We start from the raw sequence: 27,654 nt of genomic DNA, 5'->3' as shown, positions 1-27,654 counted from the left end.
GGGGGTTCTAATTACTTTCATTTTAACATACATATTGTCATCATGTAGCATTTTAGCTCCAACTTGTTTTAAACTAGCTCAACACTAGTCATGACTAGTGTTGTTTTATTTTACAGCAATGTTTACTTAGGTCTTTATTTTTACCAATTTTTTTGCTCATCACTGCTTCTTGCACCTACTTCTTCTCAATTTAATTGCCATCTTTTTGAACATCCTTTTGTAGACCTGGGAGTAGTAAACTTACTTGGGCTTTGCTCAGAAGTATCTTTCTTTTACCCTCATTCCTTCACGATAGTTTGGCTGTGTATATACTTATAGGTAAGAGGTCTGATTCCTGACCTCTTTCTGATTCCTGATTTTCCTGTTGAAATCCTCAGTCTGTCTGGTTATTGTTCCTTTTTTGGAAATCTGTCCTCTCTGGTTGATTTTAAGCTCATCTCTTTGTTCTCATCTGTCATTTCACCATAGTATGTTCAGGTATGGATTTATTTTTATTTATCTGTTCAGGGCTGAGGTTTCCTGCGTATGAGGTTCTGTCTTGGATCATTTCTGGAGAACTCTTGGTCGTTATCACTTGGAACACTGACTCCATTCTCTCCAGTCCCTACCTCTGATTGGATGCATGTTGGACCTTCTCACCTGTCCTCCACGTCCAGCTTCTCTCTCATATTTTGTTCATTTCTCTCTGTGCTTCATACTGGGTAATTTCTTCCCAGCACTTCTCCAATTTACTGATTCTTCCTTCAGCTGCTTCACTCTGCTTTTTAACCATTTGTTCGGTTTATTTCAATGCTAATGTTTTTGATGTCTAGAAGCTGCCTTTGGTTCTTTTTATTTTTTGTATTATCTTGTTCTTATTATTTTGATTCCTACTTGTATATTTATTTGATCTTCATCAAACATTTCATGTTGTTTAGGTTGTTATTCTCTTATCTCAGGTTCCTGGTTGTACATTTTGTTTTGTTCTGCTGCCAGACTCTAGCAGGGTTGTTTCTTGTGTGTTTTGTAATTTTAGGTGGTGAGCTCCTCTTCTGGTTTGGTTTGGTTCTGTTTTCTGAAAGAATTCTGTGTGAAAAGAACTCAGAGTGTCCCTAGAGACCGGTTTTGTGTTTGCATCTGCCATTTGCCCCAGGAATATTACAAGCCTGGGATTTTATACAGATCTCTTGGCTTGGCAGTGCCCACTGAGTAAATTCAGACTTGCTATAAGTGAGAGGTACAACCACAGCTGTTAGCTTCTCACAGGAGACTCTGTTATCTCACCCACACGTTCTTGTTTCTCTCCTTTGATGGTGGGTCCTTTCTAGTTAGGTGGCTTAGGGTCCTTCAGTCCCCTCTCCTCAACCCTCACCATGGGGCTTTTTACTGAGATGTAGCCCTTTGAAGGTCCCCTCCCCAAGGGTTTGTCTCCTGTCCACATGAGTGTCACAACGCAAAGTCCTTGCTGTTTTCAAGGACGTCCTCCCTTCAGCTGTGGCATCAGCCTCTGCACAGGCTGCTCTTCTTTCTGATGCACAGGGACCCTTCTTTCTATCTTACCATTCAACCAAGCAGTAAAAACACTGAATTACATTTTATCCAGCATTTCTAGGTGTTTGTGATCAGTTTTCACTTATCTGCTTCCTCTCTGAACCAGAAACTCTAAGTTAATCTCTCTAAGCCTCAGTTTCCTCCTCTGTAAAATAACAACACCTCCTTTGTGGGCTTCTTGTGAAGATTTAAATGAGATAAAGCAGGTAAAATGTGTAGCATGGGGCCTGGCACATGGTAAGAACTCAAGAAATTTAAGTATCATCATTGTTACTCTAGAAAATTTGCAAAGTTTGGAAAAGTATAAAGAAGATAAATGTGGTACTGTCCACTGAAAATTATGGTTAGCACTGTAATATATTTCTAACCTTTATTCCTATGAATATTGAATATTCACACATTACTTATAAGACAATAGGAAGACTGTAATACAGCTTTGCATCTGCTTTTCTCATTTGATCAGTGCCTTAGTCGGCTTGGGCTGACATAACAAAATACCATGGTTTAAACAACAGACATTTCTTTCTCACAGTTCTGGAGGCTAGAAGTCTGAGATCAGGGTGCCAGCACGGTTGGGTTTTGGTAAGGGCCCTCCTCCTGGCTTGCAGATGGCTACCTTCTTTTTGTGTCCTCACGTGGCCTAGAGAGAAGGCAAACTGTCTGGTCTCGTCTTCTAAGCGCACTAATCCCATCACAAGGGCCCCACCCTCGTGACCTCATCTAACCCTAGTTATGGTCCCAAAGGCTCCATCCCCAGATACCAGCACATTGGAGGTTAGGGGCTTCAACGTAAGAATTTGAGGGGACACAGTTCAGTCCATAGCTATCAGACTATTTAACGGCTGCCCCTCAGCTTGGAATACCATCTGTGATCTTGGCAGGAATGAGATTATCAGATCCATGTTCTTCTCTGACAGAGTCCACCTCAGCAGGAAGGTCCAGGGGTCTGAGAGTGCAGAGAGGTCCAGGGAAGCCCTGAAGCGTGTGTGGTTGAGGGGAGGGAATAAACTGAGTATTTCTGCCTGAAGCCAGCCCCCACCACCACCACCCCCGGCCAGGTACCAGGCCCGAGTGGCCTGTCCTCTCTGCTCCTGCCCCTACCCCCTACCCCTGCAGGTCGTCCTGGCGGGATTGGAGCTTTCTCCTCCTGTCACGTTCCAGCTCCGGGCTGGCTCTGGACCCGTGTTCCTCTGTGGCCAGGAACGTTATGGTAAGTCCAAGCTTGGACCCGAGAAAGGTCTGCAGGTACAGTGCTCAGCACAGGGCCAAGGACATAATAGGTACTCAAACACGTGAGGGATTCTTGAATTATTAGAGAAGATCCCCAAAGGCAACAGAATCACCAGCAGCCTGGACCAGAAGGCCATGGGCACGGGTCCTAGCCCCAGTTCTCCTTTACCTCTCCGCCACGTCCTCTGTGGGCTGCAGCCCTCCGGCCATAACACGGGGGTGGGGGTATACTTGGTTCCATCTTCAAGTATATTCCTCCTAGTTGCGAGGAATAAATGGCATATTCAGAAAAAGCACTTAACATAACGCCTGGCACCAGAGCACATTCAAAACATTACCTGCTATGACGTATGTAGCTGTAGCAGTAACATGGACCCTGGCAAGTCGCTGTGCTTTTGACAGCCCTTTAACTGCCTTCTTTTCTGTCCAGTGGTGCCTCTTCCATCAGGGTTCTCTCCTGCTCCAAACCCCGGGCAGGTTCCACCTGCCTCAGGATGAGGCCTGAGTTCCTCGGCTGCTGTGTCCCCACCCTCTCCTTCCCCTCACACTCTCCTTCCCAGTGTGCATCCCCCTCTGGCCCGGCCAGAGCTGCAGCTTACCACTTCCCCTGCCCTCCTGCCACAGCCTCAGCCCTCACCGCCCCCACCACCACCAGCCGCACTTTGGGCAGGTAGATCTGGGAAGGGGAGCCGGGCAGAGACCCTCGGGCTCAGAGGCCCTGCCTCCCTCCCACATCATCGCTAACACTTCAGACCAATCCTGGGAGGAAGAGGAGGGGGAGGAGGAGGACCTGGAGGAGGAGGAAGAAGAGGAGGAAGAGGAAGAAGATGATGATGATGAAGACATAGATGTGTCCCTGGAGAAGGAGACCCCTGTCAAACAAGTCAAGAGGCTGGCGCCCCAGAAGCACACAAGCGTTGCCAAGGTGAGGGAGGGACGCCCCCCAACCCCACAAAGGCTCCTCAGAAACCTGGACCAGGCCTCCCCAGTTGAGTGCGCTGAGGCCCGGGGCAACACCTGCCAGGTGCCCGGCGGGAGTCTGCTCTGCCCCTGGGCCTTGCCAGAACTCCCAATAATGCTTGTGTTTGGTTTCCAGGAAAAAAAGGTGGAAAAAGAGGAGGTGGCAGTGAGGTAACTCTTTCCATCTATTAAATTAGCCAAAATCTTTTAGTTGAGGTACATCGTGCTTGAAAGAGGGTGATGCACATGTGTGTGCAGGTGTGTGGTACACGGAGACACAGGTGCACAGGTGTGCTGCCACTGTCGGTTGGCAGTCTTTTTGAAAAGCATTTAACAGTTCTTATCTTCTGACTTCATCCCACTTATGGCAGTTCCTTCCAAAGAATCCCATCCAAGATATGGGGGAAATATATGCACTAAGAAACTTATCACTGCATTATTCAAATAATAGTATAAAATGGAAGCATTGTAAATGTCCATCAATATACCAGTTGCTTAAACTATGTCATGTCTTCTCAGTGGCATGTGACATAATGCCCATGAAGAATATAGCAAACTGGAAAGTGTTTCTAGAATTCAAAGAGCAGGATATTAAATTATTTTCATTTTAATATTTATTTATTTAATTTTTGGCTGCATCGGGTCTTAGTTGCGGCACGTGGGATCTTGGTTGGGATCTTCGTTGAGGTGCGCAGGCTCTCTAGGTGTGGCCCGTGTGCTCAGTAGTTGCCACGCACGGGCTTACTTAGCCCACGGCATGTGGGATCTTAGTTCCCCAACCAGGGATCACGTCCCCTGCATTGGAAGGTGGATTCTTAACCACTGGACCACCAGGGAAGTCCCAAATTATTTTCATTTTATTTCACAACCAAAAAAGTTCTGAAGGGAAACAAAATGTTAATATTAGTAGGAGGTAAAGAAAATTATAAGCAATTTATTCTCTTTGCTATATTTTGTGCAATGACTTTTATGATAAGAAACATTTGTGTCTTATACACAAATAAAGGAAAGCAGATAGAAGCTTAAGAAGAAAAAACATCTTGCTTAAGAAGAGAGTCAGGAACTTCCCTGGCGGTCCAGTGGTTAAGACTCTGGGCTTCCCCTGCAGGGGCCACGTGTTCAATCCCTGGTCGGCGAACTAAGATCCCGCATGCCGCGTGGTGCGGCCAATAAATAAATAAATAATTTTAATTTAAAAATTTAATAATTAAAAAAATAAAAGAGAGTCAGAGTGGTCCCTGGCAGGTGACAGGCGGAGAGGCAAACCTCTCCAGGTCACAGCCCCCTGCTTCCCGAAAGTGCCCAGGGCCCAGCTCTGCAGCCTGGGCAGTAGTAGGAGGGCCCAGGGCTACTGGCATCAGACTGAGCTCTCTCTTTCCCACATCCCCACTCCTTGCCCAATCCCAACCCATTTCAGATACCATCCTAAAGACAGGAGCCCTGTGGGAAAGGTGAGTACTGATGAGAAGGGGTTGGTCCTCCTGGGGGAGGAGGGATGGTCTCTGGGAAGGTGCCAGGATGGGGAGCGGGTGGGACACTGGAGCAACCCCTTCTCTCACAGGCCAAAACCACACCCAGACCTAAAAAGCCAGGATTCAAGAAATGAGGAGCCAGGAGTGGCCTGACCGCAGTGACCGAGGGAGGGCCCGTGAGACCACCGTGCTGAGTCTGAATGTGATGGACGTGTTGGGGGCGACACAAGAGCTCCTCACCCCAACTCTCGGTTGCAGCAGGACCTGGAGGGAAAAGGCCCGACCTCAGACCCACAATAAAGTTTGCTTTGCTAGGACCTTGTTGCAGCTGTCTCTCCCTTCCCCAGGAGCTGTCCTTGCCGGCTGCAGTGAGCCCATGAGCCCGGCAGAGGGCAGCCGTGTGCCAGCACACCCTGGCCTGCCTGCCTGCCTGCCAGCCAGCCAGCTGTGTTCGGCTCTTTATCTCCCTCTCCCCCCCGACCCCCCCCCCCCGCCCCGGCACCACCCCCCCATCCCCAGCTTTGGGGGATGGACCAAGTGTCTCAGCCCCTTTCCCAGCTTCGACCTTCAGCCCTCAGGCCTAAGGGAGGGAGCTAGAGCTGGGGTGGGTCTTCCTGCGTCCACACTCCCTTCTGGCAGGGCCTGGCTCTCCAGATACAGAACTGAAGGGTGACAGCTGCCCGCCGCCCCTACCAGGAAGGGACCAGCCTGAGGGTCTGCATCTCAAGGGCCGGGCCTAGTCCTGCTGTCCCAGGCTTGCGTCCTGTTAGGGGTGAGCTGCTCACAGGGACGTCACTGGTGTGATCTGTGTCAGGCAGGAGCCCAGAGGCCTGCACCTTCAAGGACACCTCCCAAGTGTGGAGACAGGCAGGCTTCCTGGAGGCTATAAAGTATCTCTTCCAGGAGGTGGGCAGGTGAACACTTTCAACTCCTGGGCTAGCGTTCCCCAAGGGCAGCAGTCAGAGCCATAGGAACAGGGTTCAGTAAATTGCCGGGGTGAGGCCAAGAGAATTGGAAGGGGGGTGAATGACCCATCGTGTGGCTCTGGCCTTCTGCCCCCTCCCAGCCTGCAGAGCCACTTTGAAGCTGGGTTCACCCACGGTGACATGCAGGTGGCCGCCCCCCTCGGGGTCTACTTGCAGGGCCTCTGCTGGGCTTCTCCCTGCCCCTAACCAGCACCCACACTGGCCAGGCCTGAAGTGCGCCAGTGGGGAACTGGCCCTGCCCTCTCTCCCCAGGACCCCCAGATATGGGTCCCAGAAAGTTGGAGGTCTCTGAACACCTGCATGGGAAGGGCAGCAGGCAGGCTTGAGTCTCCCCATTCAGCTTCTCTTGACGCCAGAAGAGGCAGAGGAGGGCAGGGCTGGCATTCTTGCTTCTGCTTTCTACACCCCACAACGCAGATGTGGGCTTTGTCCCACCCTCTAACAAAGGAGAACATGCTGACCTCAGTCACCCAGAGTGACAAGGGACATCAGGTCTGGTTCCAGGTAAGCAGCTGGCATTGACCATGGCTTCATGCCACTGCGATACAGGGTAGGCAAGACAAATTCCTCCCTTCAAGTCACCTACAGTCTAGTGGAAACACAGGAGCCAACAATATAATTTCAATTACTATCCAGCGCTTTGGAGGAAGTAAAACAGGCTAATTTCCAGGGTGGGGAAGTTCTGGTGGGTTTTTTTGGCGGGATGGGGGTTTGGCCACGACACATGGCTTGTGGGATCTTAGGTCCCCAATCAGGGATCAAACCCACACCCCCAGCAGTGGAAGTGCAGAGTCCTAACCACTGGACCACCAGGGAAGTCCCGGGAAGTACTGTTTAGTTGGATCTGAGAAGGTCCCTCAGAGGAGACGATTGACAAGAAGGGAGTGGGGGCTACACGTGGAGCTGGCAGAAGGACACTCCTAGGAGCAGGAACAGAGGGTGCAAAGGGCCTGAGGCAGAACAGGCACGGAGGTTTGGACAGAAAGAAGGCTGATGTGATTGCAGTGATAACGCTGAGAGCTGGGCGCTGCTCTAAGTGCCTTCCATGGATTCACACCTTTAATCCTCACAACCATGCCTAGAGGTGGGTGTTATTAGCCCCATTTCTCAGATGTGGAAAGTGAGGCACAGAGAGGTTAAACAACTTGCCCCCCAAGGGTCACACAGCCAGGATTCACACCCACGTAGTCTGGCACCAGGGCCGTTTTTAACCACTCTGTGGGTGACAGGGGGACGTGGAAGTTTGAGGGTGCCAGAAAGCCTCAAACTGAGAGTGAGAGTTAGAATTGAGTCCACGGTATAACTGGAGCCCGGGAAGGGCAGCTCCGGAGCCAAGTTATAGCAAAGCCCGTGTTGTCGCAGGTACTTCTCCGCTCCGCCAGCCCCAGGCAAGCGCCCCTGTTCTCTGGCTCCGCTGCAGGACTGCACAGAAGGGCACTCAACAGCTAGACGTCTGACAATTTGATTTCCACGTGCCGGCAGGCGGTGGGGATCAGATAGCAAAGATGGGGGGGGGGTCTGTCTGCATTGCTACAGTGCTCTTCGCCCTTCACCCTTCCCCAGCCCTAGCCCTTCTGTTTGTCAACAGGAAAAGGGTGGGCTGGGGTCAAAGCAGGTGGTGACAAGTGGCCGGCGTGCAGGTGGACTCTGGGTCTGCACAAGCTGGGCTGCGAGGAGCAGGCGTGAGACGCCCCCTTTGGTGGGGGTGTTGAACTTGGCACTAAGGGATGGGATTAACCACCACGGCCTTGGCTACTCCTCACCCCCCTTATCACCTCCTGCCACCCGCCCATAAATGGTAATGAACCCTACCCTTCTCCCCCCACCGCCCCCCTCCCCCGCTCCCAGGTCCCTCTGGTGAGGGGAGAAAGTCAAAGTTTAGGTAAACTGAGGCTGGACCACGTAAGAGGGTCTCTACCCCTCTCCTTCATTCTTGTGGCACTTGACGCTTTTCACGAAGTGTCCTTCCTCTCAGTTGACAAGATGACAGTTTTGGCAGCATCAGTAGTGGCCATTTCCTTTTTATAAATTAGGAGGCTGAGACCAGAGAGGTGAAGGGACTTGCCACAGGTCACATAGCCTGTAAGGGCCGGGGTCAGGGAATGGGGATAAAATTCAGAGTCTGGGACTGGAACACTCCCCACTTGGGGCCCACCACCGGCCTTCCCATGGGGGTAAAGGAGCAAACGGAGCCAGAAAGCCAGGCCTGCAGCTGCAGAATGGGAAGGGACGAAGAGCAGAAAGGCTACCCAGCTGTGCCCCAGAGCCCCCTGGCACCAGCCCCCTGTCTGAGCCCCAAGGCCAAGCTTGACTGTGGGCATCTGTTACCATGGAGACCCAGGCTGGGCTGGGGGCTGGCCAGTGACAGCAGGCCCTTCCCCCACTGATAGGAACCAGGTTCTCCGGCTCAGAGACCTTGGGCCCAGATGGAACTCCCCACACCTGCCTCTCCTCACTGCCTTCCGTCCCCCAGCTGACCCCTCCACCCCTGAACCCCAGGCCTGAGCTGTCTCCTCCACGCCTCTCCGCTCTTACCTGTGACTCCTGGGGATTGAGGTCCGGAGGAGATAGCTTTTAATACCCTACCAGGGAGCTAGGAGCTGGTGAGCATGTGGGCATGAGGACAAGGTCTTCCCAGAGAACAGAGACAGAACCAGCACCGATCACAGTGGAGAGGCAGATTCCAGATGTTTCCATGGAAGAGGGAGAGTTTAAATGGGGCCCCAAATGGTGGTGCGAATGTGGAAAATGGAAACGATCAGGAGGATCATTGGTACCTTGTTCCAACTATGCTGCTAACCAGCTGTGAGACCCTCTCTGGACCTCACTGGCGAATGAGGAGGCTGGACCAGATGAAGAATCTCTAAGATTCCCTTCCAGTTTTGACATTCTTTCCAACTGATTCCAACCCGGGACACCCCTAGTTACAAAGGTCAGGGCCGGAGCCGACACTGCATTCCCCAGGCCAGCTCAGGCTCAACTCACCCTTGAGCCCCCAGCGGGGCACCTGGGGCGGAGCTGGGAGCCAAGTGTGGAGCTTGACCGGCCGGCTGGAGGTGTCCCTGCTTGTCGGTGGGTGGGGAGGGGTGGCAGACAACTTTGTGGATTGATCTAGCTCAGGAAGGTGAGAAGGAGGCCTGGAGGTGAGAGTTTCGCCCTCCCACTCATCTCTTTAGGTAAATAAATCCACAGCCAGCATTTCCCCTTCTCTTCCCATCCTGGAGGCACTGAGACCTCCAGGGAGCCCAGAGCTGAGGTGTGAGCTTCCCTCAGAGATTCCCCCCTAAGCACTAGCCCTCTTCCACAGTCACCATCAGCCACCTTCTGCAGGGAAGGAACCGTGCAGAGTCCCTGGTCATCAGCTTCCAGGACCAGGAATATTGGGACATCATGGGTGGGTGCTATGCTGGGCCCGGGAGGCACGGGCACAGTAGAAGGAATCTGTGTGGGAGAGAAAGAGCATGGACTTTGGAAACTTGGCTACGCCATTCACTAGTTGGGTGATCCTGAGCAAACGACCTACCGGTGTGCCTCAGTTTCCTCCTCTGCAGAATGGGGCGATATCTGGTGTGGTACAGAGCAGTGTGGGACCAGAAGTTAGAAAAAGAGGCCGCTGGGCACTTCATCCCAGACCGCTGCTGAGAGGGCGCAGGGAGGAGGCCCTGGGCTCCTCCCAGCTCCTGGAGGTTCTAGGGATGGCTGCTGTCGTGGGGGGATGACAAGTGAGGCCCAGAACATGTACCTTTGACTTCTGCCTCAGTGCGGCCATCTCACTGGGTCCTCCAACATCCCGAGGCACTACTGTGCCCATCTCTCAGAGGAACCTGCCAAGGCCCAGAGGAAAGCGGCTGGTGCCAATGCACCCGCTCTCCTCGATGCCATGGGGTCCTTCTACAGCCCCACCTGCACCTGCCTCCCTACCCCTGGTCCCCAAGCTGTGGCACCCACTGTTTGCTGCCCGTCGGGACAGCCTTAACCCCTCCTTCCCGGTGGCCGGACAGCAGACGGGGGAGCAAGGGATGACAGGCAGTGGAAGCTCCGCTGGTAGCCGAGCCCACCTCCTGCCCCCTGGAGGGAGGCTCCTCCTTTAAAGGCTGCTGCTGGGAATTTCCACCCCCAGACCCAGACCCAGCGACCCCAGGCCTGGAATGATACCTGCAGCTCACCCTTGGGGAGGTGGGGCAGGAGAAGCTTGCCCTGAGAAGGGAGGAGGGGCCCTGCCGTCAGGGTCCGTGAGGGTCAGTAAGAACGCAGGAGCCAGCCTCTGGGTCTAGAAGCCTCCAGCAGCTCCATCCTCTGCGCTGGGGTAGCCCAGAGAGAGGCTGACAGCAACCCCCCCCCCCGACCCCCGCCAGCAGCTGCTTTGCAGTCTCACTGGCCAGGAAGGTGGACTCCTCACACCTCAGTCTCCCAATTACGCCCTCCTCCTCCCCTCACCCTCCTCCCTTCTCTCCTCTCTCCTCCTCCTCCTCCCCTCTCTCTCCTCTCCCCACTGAAAACCTGTGGCTTGGAGAGACCTTGGCTTCTCTGGGACTCTGCCCCCAGGGACTGCCCACATCTGCTCCTGACTTTGGGGGCAGGAGGGCAACGGCCCCAAGAAATCTCTCCGGCGATGGGAGCCGCCCGCCTGCTGCCCAACCTCACGCTGTAAGTGCGCTACCTCTCGGACTGCCGTCTTGTTGCCATTTCCAGCCTCGGGGGCAGACCCAATCTTCTTGGGACTCGCACACGGACCGCGTGGGGCAGGGGTGGGTGCCTGGTGCGCCCCGGGGACTGGCTGCTGGCACCCACACCCGGCCCGCCTCGTCTCCCACACAGGTGCCTGCAGCTGCTGATTCTCTGCTGTCAAACTCAGGTAGGCGGGCGCCCCCCACTAGCTCTTCCCCGTTTCTCCCACCCTACCGATGGGGGCGGTCAGTCTCCTTTCGGTGGACAGAGGCAGATCCTGGCTTCTCCCTGGGTCCAAAACTCTGAGGTTTGTGGGGGGGGGGCGTGGGATGGGGTAGGAGAAGGGGCTACAGCAGGTTGGGGGATTGATGGAAGTTTTTATTACAGCCCTCCTTCTGACACCCCTCCCGTGTTGCCCTGGGGTCTCTTCTGCTCCCTCCATCCCTCCACACTGTGTTCCCCCCAAGGCTAAGCGCATGGGGCAGCCAAGCCTGAGGGATGGAGCCCGGGAGTGGTCGGAAGAGGGCGGAGGTGATGGCTCAGGTGAGGCTTGTACTTGCAAGTACCTGAAAGGACAGGTTTCCACGCAAAACCGCCTGTGTGTTCCACTCATCACCCCACTCCCACCAACACGGAGGTCCTGTGGGTCGCGGTCCTGGGTGATCGCGTGGGCAGTCAGAATGCCCGGCCAGGGTGGGCGACTCCTTACCTACAGGGCAATGAGGTCAAGCCCGAAGAGGTTTGTATGGGATGAGATTCAGGGTTTGCTTCTCCACACCCCCCACCCCAAGTCAGCGCCCACCCCCCGCCCCAGCCTCAGCCCCCTATGTGAGGCTCGGTCCCTTTTTGTGATCCTCCATAAAAGTGCAGCTATTAAAATGCACTGGTCCAGAACCGCTCTGGGGAGAGATCCCTTGGCTTTCCCAGGCCAGAGGCCCGCTTCTCTTCATATCCAGTGGGGACTTTTTTTGAAGGTAAATGCCTTTTCTCTGGGAGAGGGAAAGGGGCTGCCTTTGAAGCAGTGGGGGGGTGGGAGAGAGAGGGAGAGACAACCCCCCCTTTCCTTCCCCCTTTTGCTCTAGCCCCCGTTCCAGGCCTTTTGCTTCACACATCCACGGAGAGCAAGAAGAAAGCCCCCAGCCTGGCCGGGAGGGGTCTGGGGGTGGGCCCAACCTGTTCTGGAGGGGGAATTAGCACAATGGTGCGGCTGGCCGGCGTTTATGGCCTGGCTGAGGCCCCATTCAGGACCCGGGGAAGGTGGCAAAGCTGTCCTTTCCCCCTTGAAGTGCCCCCTCGCCCCCCTCGGAGGGGGGGCCAGCAGGCCGGACCGCAGCCATGCTTGAGGGGCCGTCTGACAAGCAGCTGTCTGCGGCAGTGGAAGGGGAGGTCCCCCTGCAGCGGGAACATGAAAGGGACAGGCAAGGTCCCGCGGGGAGAGCGACTTGTGGGCTGTGGGCTGGGGGGGGGCGTGGGACTGCTTTTGTGCAGGGCTTGAAGGGGGACGAGTAGAGGAGGGGGCTTCGGGGGGGCCCTCTCTGCTCCCGACCTGGAACAGACAGCCAGAAGGAGGCTGCCCGCCAAGAGGGGCGGAGGGCCTGAACCTGGGCCAGGAGGCTCGGGGGGCTGGGGACAGGCCGGACCCCACCCCCTGGCAGGGAGGCAGGTCCCCCACCCAAAATGCTGGCCTCAGGTTTTCCTAGGGCGGGATGTGGGGTGGGCAGACCCTGCCCTCATAGGCTGGGAATCCTGGCTGTGGATGAGCTGGGGTCGGATCTGGGCAGTGACACCCAGGAAGGGTTAACCCTAAGCAGGTTCCGCTGACAGCCTGGAGCTGCTCCCTCACCTCCCCACTCCTCAAAGCTGATACTTCCCACCCCTCCCTCCAGGAGAGAGAGGCCCCTCACAGATGCTGGTCTGGGTCTAGCTCTGTCCAGATGGTTGCGATTGGGCCTGGGATAAAGGCGGACTTAGGGATTTGGGGCAGGGAAAGGCTGTCCCAGCACAGGCCAGCAGGATCCAGGTGGAGAGAGAAACTTTTTAGTGCTAGAGCTGAGGCTGTCACCAGCATCTGGGAAACGTCATCCCGGTTTGCACCTTGCTGGAGAGAGAGGGCAGGAAGTGGTCTGTTTCTCTCCTACTCAGCATTGCAGATGGGTAAGGAGACACCAGGCCCGGAGAAGGTACTCGTCCTGGCTTTGTACCGCGTGCGGGTGGAAACGTCCCCTCTCCACTCCCCGGGAAGCAGTGGGCGGTGGCATCACCCCCGACTGGCCACGAGCCTCTGTTACACTGTGGCACATGCAGGTGGCCTCACAGGGCAGCCACTGGGCCACCACTGAGGGCACCTCTCAGCACCGCCTCCACCGCCCTCCGCTAAGGAGGCGCCTCACCCCTAGAGGGGGAGGAGCGTTGGAAGTGGCACTGGCTTCTCTGAGGGCCCTGAGCACCCAGGGGAGCGGAAGGGGAGACGGGCGTGAGCTCAGGAGTCCTTCGTTAGTGCTCTAAAGAAATGCTTCCAGGGGCTCTGCAGGAGCCTACAGAGAAGGGTCTTAGAGCCCCCAAAAAGGTCTCCAGCGACTCTAACAGACCAGCTGCTGTGTGTGCACGTATGTGTGTGCGTGAGTGTGCACACATGTGTGTGTGTGCATGTGCTGGGCGTGGGCTCCTTCGAGGCCAGTGCGGAGGACTGGGGAGACATCTGGTCACCCTGGCTAACAGAGCCAAGCCCCTGGAGTTTTGGAGAGGAGACAAGCTCCCGTCCTAGAGGCAGGACAGGCGTCTGTCACTAATCAGCTGTGCGGCCCTGTGCACTTCCTCCCTAGACCATGGGGATTAGATACCAGCAGCCTGAATGTTCCTTCCAGCTCCCAGAGTCGTGATTCCAGAGCTGTATCACCAAGTATCCCCTGAGCTGGGCAGCTACCAGTCCTGTGCTCCAGGGCAGACGAGGAGCCGAGTCACGATGACTGGCTCACACACTGGCCTGGGAAGGTCATGGCCAGATGCCCCCTGCACCTCTACTTCTCAGGGCAAATGACCTGCCCCACCACACTCGCCTCCGCACCCCTCCCCCGGATGGACCTGCGGTGGTGTCACCCAAAGCAAATTGACACTATTTTTCCCTTGGTAACCGCAAAGGGGGAGAATCACCCGTCTCCTAATTTTAACCAGTACGTGAGGGACCAGGGTGCCATGACTGACCAGCTGAGCCGGCGGCAGATCCGCGAGTACCAGCTCTACAGCCGGACCAGCGGCAAGCACGTGCAGGTCACTGGGCGTCGCATCTCCGCCACCGCTGAGGACGGCAACAAGTTTGGTGAGGCCCAGCCCTCACCGGAGGCCACCCACACCCCTGCCCAGCCTTGCTTGGTCCATCCCCAGATGGGTCAGGGTGGAGGCTGCAGGGGGAGAGCAGGGAGAAGCCTCTAGCAGGAGAGGCCCCGAGGGCCCCCCACCCGAATTCAGAGGGCAGGCTGGTAGGGGTTCCCTGACACCCCTGGGCCAGCAGCCCCGAGGGACAGAGGTCTTTCTCCCCCGCCCCCCCCACAGCCAAGCTCATAGTGGAGACAGACACCTTCGGAAGCCGGGTCCGCATCAAGGGAGCTGAGAGCGAGAAATACATCTGTATGAACAAGAAGGGCAAGCTCATCGGGAAGGTGAGGCCTGGAGGGCAGGGAGTAATGAACGAATCCGTCTTCCCGGGGTCGGGGCACGCAGGGCCCCAACAGCATCTCACCGCCCTCTGCTGGACCCCACCCAGGGCTCTGACTTCTCCTGCTCTCACCCCACCACTCGGCCTCTCTCTGGCCTCTCCAGTCCCTGTGGGTCTAGAAGCCCTCTGAGGACGCTGGCTGATCCATAAGAATCCTTGGCTCTGATGTATGAGGTGCTTTCCCAGCATCAATGAGTAAGAATTTTAGCACCTACATCATGTCACAGCCTCTGTGTTGAGGGCTAAGGCCTGATCAGGGTTGAGAGGCCAGAAGCCACGCCCCCTCAGGTCAGTGGGGTCCCCGGGCTCCAAGTAACAAGATTCGTGCTAACTGCCTACTAGTGTAACCACTAGTTACACTCTCTATAATGGTGGGTCCAGAGTTGCTGTGCAGGGAGAATTCCATTTCCTTTGGCATCAGCCAATCCTGGCTTCTGATTCTGGCCGTTTTCAAATATTTGCTTATTTTTGTCAAACCTCAGGCTTCTCATCTGTAAAATGGGCACGGTGTCAAGATTATCTATAGAGCCAGATGGGTGGCTGCCTGGCTCTTTACACAGTTGGTGTTCTACAAACGTTTTAACCTTCTTTCCATCAGACTGTCACATCCCTCCCCTCTACCCAGCAACACCATTCACGCAGACCAAGGAACGTTCTCGTATATACGAGTGCCCACTGGGTATGCACTGAACCGCACAGTTACCTTGATCTTTATGAAACAGCTGGGTAAACTGAGGCTCAGCCTGGCTAAATACCTTGCTCAAGGCGTACAACTTCCAAATGACAAGGCTGTATTTAAGTTCAGATCTGACTCCAACAAAGCTTGTTCCTTACCCCCACCTTTGCCTCTCCAACAAGGGTGCCCACCTCACCGGGCAGGAATTCTTGGGCTCACAGCCCCTGTCGCTCCCTCCTCGGTCCTAAAACATAGGTCCATAAGGCAGACTAGCCAGGCAGGGTAGGCGGACAAACTCCCCTTCCTTCCCCTGCAGCCCAGCGGAAAGAGCAAAGACTGCGTGTTCACAGAGATCGTGCTGGAGAACAACTACACAGCGTTCCAGAACGCCCGGCACGAGGGCTGGTTCATGGCCTTCACGCGGCAGGGCCGGCCCCGCCAGGCCTCCCGCAGCCGCCAGAACCAGCGAGAGGCTCACTTCATCAAGCGCCTCTACCAGGGCCAGCTGCCCTTCCCCAACCACGCCGAGAGGCAGAAGCAGTTCGAGTTTGTGGGCTCAGCCCCCACCCGCCGGACCAAGCGCACTCGGAGGCCACAGCCCCTGACATAGTCAGGAACCCCCCCGGGGGGGCAGCCGCCCCTCACTCACGGGCCTTCCCATCCCCTTCCCTTCCTAATTCAAAGACTGGGCTGGGGTGGAGGCAGGGGAGCCAGAGCCCCCAAGGAGGATGCTGAGGACCACCGAGCATCAGAGCCCCCCCCCCCCCGGAAAGGCGCAGGACTGCCACTAACCAGGGCTGGCTCCTCAGGGCCCCACCCTGGCGTGGCCCCCTGGGGGCGGGGCAGGCCCTCCAGAAGGGGAAGGTAGAATAACCCGAGGTCAGGCTCCCCTGAACCGAGTGGGCAAAGTCAGCGGATTCAAGGGCTCTGCAGACACGGTCTGGAGGTGGCTCTCCTCGAATTCTGCTCCCCCTGTCTCCCTCAGTCTGCCCCCCAGCCTCCAAATTCCTCCTGGCCAGACTGTAGGAAGGGACTTTTGTTTTGGTTTCAGGAAGAAAAAGAGGGAGAAAAAAAAAAAAGAGGGCTGGCCATTCTTCACATTCCACTACCCAGGCCTGCACCCTCTCCCACAACTCCCAGCCCCAGAATAAAACCATTTTCCTGCAAACGGGTTATCTGAAGCGGGGGTGGGGAACAACTACAAAGCTGAACTGGGGACAAACTTGCTCCTCCGAGAGAAGAGGAGGCCGCCGCGCAGGCCCGGGGGTGCCGTGGCAGGTGGAGGCCAGGCCGGGCCCCGCACGTCCCCGCAGGGGCAGGGGACAAGGGGGCAGGAGCAGCGGCAAGGGATGGCCCGGCAGGCCCCGCACCTCCGCCCCGCGGGAGGCTGGCGGCCCGGGGCGCGCCCCTCCTCCGCGGGCTCAGGTTTCCTGGCTGGCACCGCGCGTCCCGTGCTACCTGCTGGGGCGCAGAAACCCCAATCCTGGGGCCGGTCCGAGCCTCCGGGGCCGGGGTCGCTGGCCGGGCGGCCGCGGGCGCTGCAGCGTCCTCGCCGGGAGCCAGATTACTTTTTTCCGGTGAGGAGGTCGGGTGGGGGAGGAGGCGCGGACGGGCGGAAGCGGAGGGAGGGGGAGACCGCGTACAGCGCGCCCAGGTCCCCGCGGGGGGCGGGGCGGGGGCCACACCTGGGGGGACGACGCGATTAGAAGCGGCGGCCCCGGGCGTGGGGGCGGGCAGGGGGGAGGGGCAATCCTCTTCCCTCCGCCTCCCCCTCCCCGCCCAGAGCTCCTCCGGGGGGCTTTCCGGACGGCTCCAGGTGTGCGTTTGGGGAGTGGAACTAAGAGGCCATAAAACCCGCCTCTTTCCTCCTTTGCCACGGCTTTTAATCTTGTCCACTGGGGAGGCCCTTCCTAGCAGCGCCCCACCTCTGCTCTTCACGGGGAACACCTCATTGAGCCCACTCTTCTGCGGACGTACCCCCAGCCTCAGTTTCCCCTCCCTCCTCTTTCTGAGAAAATGTTGGGGAGGGGGATTTTGGAGAGAAGAAAGAGGATGAACGACATCTCTTCTCCCCACTTCTCCCAACAGTGGCCTAAAAATGAGGAAATAATGGGAAGCTGGCGGGGGGGGGGGGGCTGGCTTAGTCAAAAGGGGAGGCGAGCGGCGCGTAGTCCAAGTTGGGGGGCGAGGGGGGGGTCACTCACCTCTCCCTGGGTGAGGACCCGAGCCAAGGCTGACACCCCCAACTCGAGGCAATTTAGACAGCGGCAGCCAAGAGGGAGGTCCCCAGGCCCCAGGCCATTCTCCCTCCAGCTTGTCATAATCACTTTTCACCAGGTTGCTTTTTCCTCTCCCCCCCCAATCACAAAGAGTCTTAATCCTGGCGAAGACTGCGGGAAACGTGTTGGGGGTCGTTTTCGGGGGAGGGTGGGGGAGTGTAGGGAGGGTGGTCTGGAGCCACAGCTGATAACTGGCGAGTTCAATGGGATTTTCCACGCAGGGGCAACGCCCAGCAATTACCTGAGGACAAAGGGTCGGGGCCCCCAGGTGTGGAGGACTGGACTTGGGGGGCTGGGAAGGAGGTGTGCCGGGGAGGGGGAGTTCTTACAAGCCCTCTGATTTCCGCAGGAATTTGAGACATTCTTTAAAGCTCTGGACCACCTCCCCCCAGCCGGGCGCTCAGGCCCACCCCCGCCACCACCACCGGCTCGGGTTAGAGACAGCTTCAAAGGTGGATGGGGCCCTTTGTCTCGCCTCCCCTTTCTTCTCTGCCTTTCTCCGGCCCCTCCCTCCCTCTCTTTGACCTCCCCAGCACAGACAGGCCTCTGGGGGCCGGCTCCAGAAAGCCCTCACTGTTTCCTTTCTTGCTTTTTGAGGTGAGACCTGGCAGGGAGGGACAGAGAACGGGGAAGGGTGAGAGAGGAAGGCCGCTCTGGAGGCCTGTGCCATCTCAGCTGGGGCCCTTGCCCCACCCCCAGCCCGAGCCCGGCAGCTCTGATGCCCGCTTGTGGCCTCGGGTCCCCTGCTTGGCCCTCTGAGCCATCTCACCCCAGCTGTTGGTGCTTCCAGGCTCCGTACCCAGGGTGCCTCTTCATGCTCTGGGGAAGTCTCTTCAGCTCATTCCCTCCTACCTGGTGGTGATTTCAAAAATGCTAAAAGGAAGAAGGCAAAGGAATCCGTCTCTAATAATTGGATGGGGGGGGGGCGGGATTTAAAGTATCTGTGTGTGTGGCAGGAAGGAGGCTTCCCGTGGACCTCTGATGGTTACAGCAAACTTGGTTGCTTCTGGGCGCCCTAAAGCTCCAAACAGATGTGCGGGTAGGGATGGACACAGTGCAGGAAGACTTAGGGTGAGTTGAACACATCCGTTTCAGGGCGGGTGTGACAGGTGGAGGGCGGCGGTGGCGGCAGCATGCCTCAAATCCTATGCCTGTTTAGGATTACCAAGAACTCTGGCTAAGAATAGCCTACATATAGGTCCTGCCTTCTCTGTCCTGTCCTCCAAACGGCCAGATGAGGCAGAGGGGAGCCGAAGCAGGAAGTCGGGGCGGTGGCAGGGGGTGGGAATCCATTCACATTTTCGCCCTCGCCACGTCTCTCTATTCAACCCTGTCCCTCAGACTCCGCTGGCTGTGACTTCCCAGTCACCCAGCCTCAGCCTCACAGCCCTGGACAGCTGCGAGGACCACCTGTCCTTGAAGCTCTTTCCTCCCTCACCTGCCCTAGGCGGTCCTTTCTTCCTTCTCTCCAGCTCGCGGTCTCTTCTCTTTCCTGGCCCCTCTTCACAGAAACGTGCCCCGAGATCTCTGTCACTCTCTCCTCTCCCTGAGCAAACCAGCATGTCAGCTGTCACCCCCTTTCACACGACTGCTTTTTCCTCCAAACTCTGGAACCCTGCACCATGGCCGGACCTCACTGGGATCTGTCTCAGTGAATGCGGTAGCTCTCTCAGCGGTCTTTCTCCCTCCTGACATACACACACACCACCCCCCAGCACATCACATAGTTTGTTCAGCTCACCTTACCTTACCACAGCTCTGCACGAGTCACGCCATCACTGACAGACTCAGCATGGCTTTCAAACCCCTGCCCAGTCCTGCCAAGGCCCCCCGCTAGTCCTGTCCCTCCAGCTCCCCTCAAGAACGCTGGCAAAACTGCAACCCTTGCAGTCCAACAGACACTCTGGACCCATCTTTTTTTTTTTTTTCTGACCACACCACGCGGCTTGTGGGATCTTAGTTCCCCAACCAGGGATCAAACCCCTGCCCTCTGCAGTGGAAGCGCGGAGTCCTAACCACTGGACCACCAGGGAATCCCTGCTGGGGCCATCTTTGCTTATGAGTTTCCCACTGCCTTGCATGCCCTTCTCCAGAATGCTGGCACGTCCAGACCACAGCCATGTCTTTGGCTCTACAGACGCCCCTCACTCTCCCAGGGGCAGTGGCCGTCTCTGCTGCCCCCAGCCCCTCCGGCCATTGATTTGCCCTGGCCTTAAGGCACATATCACAGCTCGTCCAGAACTGTACTTATCTATGCTCGTGTCATGGTTCCGCTGGACAGCAAAGGCCTCAGATGTAGAACTAGTCAGTCTTTGCGTCCCCCATAGTACCCAGCACAGTACGTTACACAGAATAAGTATTTCTTGAGGAAATGAAACAACTGAAGACCCAGCAAGAAGTCGTTGGCCATTGGCCCAGCACCCTGTGGTCCCTGAAGGTAGAGGTAGGATGAGAAGCCAGAATCATGCCTCCAAGCTCCATCCTTAGGAGGACTTGGGCAGGAGGGGTCCTAAGCAGTTAATCCAAATATTTGTGTTTTCCCTACAATCTATGACCATGTGCTAGCCCTTCAATTAATAAAAAAGATGGACAAGATAGTGTGTCATCCCCTGTCAAGCTCTCAAGACACTTGCAATTTAATTGGGGGGGATCAACCCATAAAAAAGGCAGTTCTTTTGAGGACTTTTGGAAATCTGTCTCTTACCCCTAAGATAGCAAAGCAGCATTTGGTACATCCCCAAAGAGTGAAAGGGGAGGAAATAAGGACACTGCTGTGTACTGAGCTCTAGAGATGTGTCAGGCAGCGTGCAAGGTGTGCTCACATGGAGCCCTCATTCTGCGGGGTGAGATTGTTCCCATGTTGTGTGTGGGCAGGCTCAGGTGCAGAGATGTTAACTCATCCAAGATCACAGTCCAGATTCTCGCCTGTCTCTTTTTTTTTTTTTTGGCTGCACTGGGTCTTCGTTGCTGTGCGCGGGCTTTCTCTAGTTGCCGTGAGCAGGGGCTACTCTTCGTTGCGGTGCGCATGCAGGCTTCTCATTGCGGTGGCTTCTCTTGTTGCGGAGCATGTCCTCTAGGCCCTCGGGCTTCAGTAGTTGTGGCACGCGGGCTCCGTAGTTGTGGCTTGCGGGCTCTAGAGCGCAGGCTCAGCAGTCGTGGCGCACGGGCTTAGTTGCTCCGCGGCATGTGGGGTCTTCCTGGACCAGGGCTCCAACCCGTGTCCCCTGCATTGGCAGGCAGATTCTCAACCACTGCGCCACCAGGGAAGCCCCCTCGCCTGTCTTTAACACCTCGAGTGGGATGTTCTCCACTCCTCAGCCAGGCACGGTGGGTTCTGGGATGTACGTGGGGCAGGGGCACTGGGAAGGGCTGGGGTTTGCTTGACCTTGAAGATAGGAGCAGGATTTCCGTCAGCGAAGAAGACCCACCAGGGGGCGATATTGAGAGTGAAAACAGCATGGGAAGAAGGGCTTCAAGGCAGGAAAATGTGAGGTCTGTTGTGGGAGTGGGAGGGTGAGCAGTCGATCGGCTTGGCTAGCACTGAAAGTTTGCAGCCAGAAGTGGCAGGAAAGGATGGGGCCACATTATGGAGAGCTGGGTCTCTGCTGTGACAGGAGGAGACAGTGAGGGCCTTCAAGAAGGGGAGTGACCAGACGCAATTGTGGGGTTGGGGTTCAGGGGAGAGGCTGGTCTGGTGCAACTGCTGGGGCTGAGGCTCTGGGGTCCAGGAGTCAGACAGTCCAGTGCTCGGAGGTAGGGGGACGTGTCATCCAAACTGATGGGAAAGGGCCACTTGGAGGCCCTCGTCCTTCCTTTTGTTCTGCTGGCCCTGTTCTCTGTCACTGTCCCTTCTTAGGTGCACAGGTGCCCAGTCAGCCTCTCCAGGAGTTAATGTTTAGACCTCCCCGGGCAGGTCGGTGCAGGGGGCGGGGCAGGGGCATTGGAGTGAGACGGAGAGAGGACAGAGAAACCTACGCACAGCCCCTGGGGAGGGGACAAGCGGCAGGGCCAGCGTCTGGTCAGGACATCTGGCAGCAGTGACCTTGCTGGGGAAAAGAGCCAAGAACTAGGTATCCTGGGCCTGGGACCACCCGCCTGAGAGGGGCAGGAGCCCCAGCCCCCTGCTGGGGACGCACGTGCCCATCCTCGAGCCTGAAGGCACTCCTGAGCCTAAAGGTACGCTTGTCCTGTCAGCAGCCTGCTGGGTTGGGTGCGGCCAAGCCGTGCCCAGGAAGCCCACCCCGGGGCCTGGGCTCACAGGCACCTGGTATTCAGTGTTGCCTGCTTCCGGGGGGAAGCTTTTGCCTCCCCTGTCCTCCCAGCCTACTGGGGTGGCAGGCAAGCAGTGGGGGAAGACCGACCGTTCAGCAGGCCTTGAGGAGTCTGGGGTCTTCCCAGGAGGAGGGGGCTAGAGGCAGAGTAAGTCTCCCCATAGGGCGAGGCCAAAGATGAGGGGGAGGCAGAGCCTGGCAGGCGAGGGAAGGGTCTTCTGGCCTGGCTGTGCCCTCCCACGCCCCTCCCAACCCCCTCCCAACACACACACACACACACACACACACACACACATCAGGATCCCTCAGCAAGGAATGACCTTGACAGCTACCAAGCCTCAGGTCGACAGAGGGAGCCCTAACTCTGCAGTCCCCTTGGTTCCAAGGCTGGCTTGAGGGGGACTATTCTGCCCAAGGTGCTTGCCCGCCCCTGGAGGGACATGCGTATGGAGTGCGGGGTGGTGGGAATGGGCCTTGCGGGACTGAAAGAGTGCTGTCCCAGGCTGTGACCTTCCTCTAGGTCAGGGGAATGAGAGGATCTGCGACTGGGAGGAGGTGCTCAGAGACAGCAGAGGTGGGGGGAGACTTCTCAGCCCATGGCCCACGTGCCCACCCTGGCCACACCCGGGGCCTCTCCTTCCTGCCAGAAACCACCCTCCGACCCTTCAACATAAGCCATCCCTCCCTTGTTCCTATCGCTCTTCCCAACTCCACGCTGAGCTTTCTGGAATGGGGGACGTTGCCCAGTGCCTCCCAAGACCGGCCGGCTATCTGGCCCTGAATTAAGGTTCTCCTGAGGCCGCCCCAGGAGCCAATCCCAGAGCGTTACGGAAGGAGAGGGAAGGGGAGAGTGGGGGGGGCTCAGTGGGAGCCCCGGCGCCTGAAGCTCCCCCACCCCCACCCCAGCACCGAGGCCCCCTCCCTCCATTGCTGAAGAAGAGGCTGGAGGAGCTACAGCCGCCTCCTCCCCCCTCCCTGCCGCTGCTGCCTCCTCGGCTGAGCCGGCAGGTTGTCTTGGCAACGGGAGGCGGAGAGGAGATGCGCTGAGGGATGGAGGTGTATGTCACCGAGGAAGCTGCCGAGCCCCACGCCCCAGGCCCTTGAAGGTACCGCAGACCCCTCCCTTCCCCCTCCCCCTGCCCTTTCCCCTAGGCTTCCCCACTCTATCCAGAGTGCTCATTTCCCTGAGGAATGCTCCCCTCCTCCCAGCCCAGTGACTCCCACCCATTCCTCCTGAGCCACCTCATTCCAGGCCCCTGTCCACAGCTGTCCTTCCTGGCAACCGCTCATTCCAGCCCTACCTCTGGGGACCCTTGCACCGGAAGGCAAATCTCCTGGAATGGGGTCTTGGAGGGGGGGGTGGGTGACGCATGAAAACAGGGAAGGAACCGAGATAGTGGGAAAAATCAGGAATTCTAAAGGGCCACCTGGCACTTGGTCTCCTGGAGAGGGGGAGGGAGGCTGTGCAGCACTAGGGTGGGGACAGGGCAATAGGGGTGGGGTTGAACGGACAGAAAGCTGAGAGGCCGGGCTGGTTGTGCAGAAAGGCCTGGTTCCCCTCTGCTAAGGCTGTGGCCCACTCCTGCCACATCAAAAGTGCACCTCCTCCTCCATCATCTCCTGGCCTTTTTTTCATGGTTCGATGGATCCTGTGTTTCTCTCCCACTCCCAGGCTTTCTAGTACCTCTCCACAGGCCCCTCTCCCCACTCTGTCGTGCATCCAGCAGCTAAGCCCAGATTCTTTCCACTTTTCCGCAGCCACTCGGCTACCTGCCTTTTTCATTTCTCCTTTCTTTCTGGAGCCCATCCTTCAGGATTCATTCTTCTCTGTCTCCCACTAACCCAGACACATCCCCCCCTTCCTGTCCCTACCCGTCCTCTCCGGTCCTCTTCTCTTTGAGAAAGAGGTCCCAGAGCACACTCTCACCTGTCCTCTCAAGACCCTCCCCCCTGTGATTTTTCCATTCAGATACCCCAGAGCCCCCTCCCCAGATTCTAGATTTCCCCAACGGCAGCTGATACCATCAGCTGACCAGCTGTGGGCAGCGGTTACCAGGGCAACAGTAAGGGCTGCCTAGGTAGGCAAGTCTGCACAGAGGTGGAGAGGAGGCCGGGCTGGGGCCAGGGTCAGCTGGTTGGGCTCCCTCCCCTGCTCCCGGGGTTCACAAATGAACCAGGCTCTGCTCTAAGCCCAAAGGGAACCAAAAGGCCAATGACAGGGGCCTGGAGTCCTGGAGGTTTTCCCAGAGACATTCCTGTAGTTCAGTGCTGGGACCTGGACATCACCTGGTGAGAACTTCTCTTTTGAAGACCCCGCCCTGGAGAGAGATTGGGGTCCTTCCCACTCACCACCACTGTGCTCTGTCCCCGGGGGATTTGGGTTACCCAAGGGCCAACCCGGTCTCTTGTGCTGAGGACCTGGTTTCTCGAATCCTCCCATTCTGTCCTCCCCAGGAGAGGGTTAATCCTTGGGAAACCAATTCTGGCATCTAGCCCACGCCCCTGCCCCTCACCATCTATGCGCTTTAGCACCCCAGGGAGGCAGGGACCCAGAGGCCTCTGTGGTGCTGGTAGGTGATGAGTGGGAGATACAGGTGCTTGGGGAAACCGGGTGTTGTCACCCCTCTGTTATCAGTAGAGCCCCTTCCCCCTGACTCAAACTCTGGCTGTTTAGGAGGCTGGAGGGGCTGTGTGTGTGAGCGTGTGTTGCAGGGTGGGGGGTGGGTGTGGGAAAGGGAAAAAGGCCAGCGGCTGGCCGAGAGTCTGCTTCCGATTCTGCTTCGTCATGATGCCCGGTTAATGGTCCTCTTGTTTGAAATGGATTGAGCTGCAGCAAGCGAGGTGGAAGAGCAGACACACAAACACACACCCGCAGGCCAGTGGCCACGCGCTATCAGCTGGAGGTGGGGAGGGTGCAGGGGTGGGTGGGAGCCAGCGGCCCGCCCACCTGGCCGCCCGCCCGCCCCGCCTGGCCTGCCCACCGGCGCACACACCCGGCCCTGGGATTGCGCGCCAGGCTGGCGGAGAAGCAGGGTGGCGGCGAGGGGGTGGGGGCCCAGAAGGGTAAGTCCCCTCCTTCGCCGGCTGCCCACCCACTCACCCACCGCAAGCCGGCTTTTTTCTTGTTATTTGTGCTCTGGGAAAGCACGCTGGGTTCCTGGAAGAGCCGCCTGTTACCTGGGCTCTGAGGAAAAGCCGAAGCCCCGGGATCTGCGCCTGCCCCTGCCCCCACCCTGGGGCCTCAGAGCACCTGGGCCACCCTGTCTGGGAAGAGGTAGGTGGCAGGGTCTCCCGCCTCTCTTCCCCTCTGTGGGCACTTTGGCCACAACACCTGCCTAGAAGTGAGGCTCTGGGTGGTGGCAGGGATCCTGGGGTGGGGAGGGGGAGAATGGGCAGGACCCTGGGACTAGCTGGGTTTGATCTGACCCAACCTCCTTCTGATTCGGGGAAGAGGGGCTGGAGTGTCACATGCTGCCACCCAGGGACCCCCTCCCCTAGCTGTGCTGGTCAGAAGTCCAAGTGATGGGGGTGGAGGCTCCGCCTTGGGTAGGCTGGAGAGCTGTGCCATCTTTGCTGAGTGGTGGAAGGGGAGGGGGCGTTGCCCATCTCCCGCCACCATGCCACAGATGCTCTGGGGGGGAGGGGGGAGCAGTTCACTCAGAGGCCTGAATGCCATTGGTGTGGGGACTGCTCCTTGCCGGGAGGGGCCTGAGGAACCTCCTTCTAGCCCTTAGCTGGCCAGGCTGGGGTGAGGACCAAATGCAGAACGAGGCTGGGTGGCAGGGCGTGGCCACAGGCCTGACCACGATGCTCTCCTGGTGCCGGCTGTTGAAGTGCTTGAAGGGGCTGGGGGCTGAGCAGACACACAGGCCTCCAAGGATTGAGGCGCCCCCTTGCTAGCTCTGCCCCTCCCTTGGCCTGGCAGGCCAGGCGCCCTTCCCCGGGCAGGCACACCTGGTGGTTCTTTCCCAGGGCACTGGGTTGCCGAGTTGTGAGAGGCAGGGGAGCAGGGACAGGTATAGGAGAAGGCAGGCAGTCTTGCTTTGGGAAGGGGTGGGGCCCGGGAAGCGCCCACGGGATGGGTGAGTGGGCGCTCTGTGCCGGGGATGGTGTGTCAGCACGTGGGGTGGGTGGCTGTGAGCGTGGAGAACCGGAGCCAAGGGAAGGATCGGTGGGTGGCGTGAGTGAGTGTCAAAGGCACCGCGTGTCAGCGTGGGGGGTGCCTCGCTGGGAGAGCGGGGGCGTGCGTTCTGCAACCGTGCTTCAGCAGGGGCTGCCTGTGTGGGTGAAGTGCCTGTGCCCGCGGGGGAGGCTGGCCTCCGTGCTGCTGGCCTCGCTACGGCCACATGTCCAATGCCGGGGCCAGCCCGTCCACCTGGGGGTGCAGGTCTGAGGAATTCCTCGTTCAGAGCTCGTGCGTGTGTGTAACGACCAGAATAGGGACGCCCCCAGGATTCAGAAAGCTGAATTTGGGAGGCAATCTCCCTTGCATCTCCCCCAGCCCTATCAATCAACTTGTACAAGTGACACCACAACCCGCCAACAGGACCAGCTATAAATAGAGACCAGGGCAGGAACAAGCTGAGGACCAAGCAAGCCTAAGGGGCTGGGAGGGGGGACACAGAAAGAGGGCCCTCTTCAGGGGGTGTGTAGAGAGAGGATACAGAAACCCAAGCGAGAGTGCTAAGAGAAACTGTGTGACGAAATGCATATTTGTGGGGGGGGGGAGGAAGGAAGGAAGGGGGCGCCCGGGCCCGCTCCTGCTGTCATCAGAAGCAAACGGGGAGCAGGGCCTTGAGCAGGTGGGTTCCCAGGCTGGGACCCTGATTCTGGGCCCACCTGCCCCTGCCTGATGCTTCACCAGAGTGTGAGAGGGTGCTGTTCAGGGTTGGCATTAGAGGAACCCCAACCCTAGTCCTAGCAGATAGAGCAGGGCTTAAAAATGGGGGTGCGGGAGAAGGATAAAATGAGAGGAGGGGAGTGGGAGCTTCATCAATCTTAGAAAAGGCGCAGGCGCAGGCTTGGCAGAGGTTAAGAGATGTTCTGATGAGCCACCGGCCCGGAGCAGGGCGATTTTGGGGGCGATTGTGGGTGCCCCCTCCCCACACACACACAGACACAGACCCCACCCTCAGGGTATGCCCCGGACCTCCCCTGTTGGGCTGGTCTGCTCCCACCCACCCTTCCCCTCTCCACCCTGGTATGCTGTTTTGGGAACTGTGACCTAGCTGGATCCTGCCTTTATTTCTGGCATTGAGTTGTTGCCACAGTAACTGCGGGGGTGGGGCCGGGAGGGAGAGAGGGTGAAAGGGAAGCAGAACCAAGGGAAGAAAGATGAAGAAAGGAAAGAAAAAGGGAATGGAAAGCAGAAAGAGCGAGATGGGACCCGGAGGCACAAGGCAGGCAGGCACACTATGAATGAAACTGGTGAAAAAGGAGAAAGGCAGAATGCTTGCCCACCTGACCCCAGCCCACGGGGCCAGCTCAGCCATTTCGCAACTCGCAACTCGTTTACTATCTGCAAGGCCGGCCTCCAGCCTGGCTTGTTCCTGCCCCAGGGCACAGAGCCCGCGTCCCCCAGCCTCTCTGCCCCTTATCCACAGGCCAGTCCAACAAAGCAGGATTCTGGTGGCTCCACGGTATAAGGTTAGCACACGGGACCCCAAATCCCAAGTTCAGATTAAAGTGAGATCTTTGGGGACCCATTGAAAAGAGCATTCATTGGCTTTGACCTGAGACAGACCTGGGTAGGAATTCCAGGTTGGCTTCAGTGGGCCGAGACGTGGGGGGCATGGGGGGGGGGGGGCAGGTCAATCTCTCAACCACATTTTCATGTCCTAATTGGGAGACATGAGCTTTGGTGAAGCTAG

General features: G+C 57.5%; 3 protein-coding genes and 1 long non-coding RNA gene across 22 annotated transcripts in view; 3 read left to right on the top strand and 1 right to left on the bottom strand.

The window, feature by feature from the left end:
- NPM2 (nucleophosmin/nucleoplasmin 2) overlaps window positions 1-5,505 on the top strand; it is a 15,895-nt gene extending 10,390 nt beyond the window's left edge. For 2 of the 4 annotated variants that reach the window (XM_059926962.1, XM_059926961.1), the window contains 2 exons: window positions 2,647-2,740; window positions 3,513-3,895. In XM_059926962.1, the coding sequence (XP_059782945.1) occupies window positions 2,647-2,740; window positions 3,513-3,895 (477 nt within the window). Of the gene's footprint in view, window positions 1-2,646; window positions 2,741-3,512; window positions 3,896-5,137; window positions 5,172-5,281 lie in introns of those variants that run through there. The other 2 variants (XM_059926963.1, XM_059926964.1) reach the window with 2 other exon arrangements.
- LOC132368230 (uncharacterized) lies at window positions 4,219-16,865 on the bottom strand. 4 transcript variants are annotated; one of them, XR_009503986.1, is made up of 5 exons: window positions 16,693-16,865; window positions 11,413-11,555; window positions 9,500-10,002; window positions 9,164-9,289; window positions 8,184-8,258 (listed from the first exon to the last, which is right to left on the bottom strand). It is a non-coding gene; the product is annotated as an uncharacterized LOC132368230 (long non-coding RNA). The 4 variants fall into 4 exon arrangements; XR_009503985.1 differs by having other exon boundaries at window positions 9,164-9,742; window positions 9,921-10,002; XR_009503984.1 differs by lacking the exon at window positions 8,184-8,258 and adding an exon at window positions 4,219-4,599 and having other exon boundaries at window positions 9,164-10,002.
- FGF17 (fibroblast growth factor 17) lies at window positions 10,791-15,844 on the top strand. Of its 2 annotated transcripts, none has more exons than XM_059926966.1 (5): window positions 10,791-10,825; window positions 10,997-11,033; window positions 14,018-14,162; window positions 14,396-14,502; window positions 15,551-15,844. In XM_059926966.1, exons 1-5 carry the CDS (start codon window positions 10,791-10,793, stop codon window positions 15,842-15,844), a joined length of 618 nt encoding a protein of 205 aa, XP_059782949.1. The 2 variants fall into 2 exon arrangements, with proteins under 2 accessions (XP_059782949.1, XP_059782948.1); XM_059926965.1 differs by having other exon boundaries at window positions 13,985-14,162.
- Window positions 16,704-27,654, top strand: part of DMTN (dematin actin binding protein) — a 27,416-nt gene continuing 16,465 nt past the window's right edge. For 3 of the 12 annotated variants that reach the window (XM_059926956.1, XM_059926951.1, XM_059926947.1), the window contains exons 1-2: window positions 21,470-21,689; window positions 22,691-22,890. The gene's annotated coding sequence lies outside the window, so the exon portion shown is untranslated. Of the gene's footprint in view, window positions 16,812-21,469; window positions 21,690-22,690; window positions 22,891-24,929; window positions 25,059-27,654 lie in introns of those variants that run through there. The other 9 variants (XM_059926957.1, XM_059926953.1, XM_059926948.1 and 6 more) reach the window with 6 other exon arrangements.

The sequence above is a fragment of the Balaenoptera ricei genome, chromosome 6, assembly GCF_028023285.1.
Source record: "Balaenoptera ricei isolate mBalRic1 chromosome 6, mBalRic1.hap2, whole genome shotgun sequence".
Taxonomy (NCBI): domain Eukaryota; kingdom Metazoa; phylum Chordata; class Mammalia; order Artiodactyla; family Balaenopteridae; genus Balaenoptera; species Balaenoptera ricei.
The sequence above is the reverse complement of the archived record's forward strand: the minus strand, read 5'-3'. Positions and strand labels throughout refer to the sequence as shown.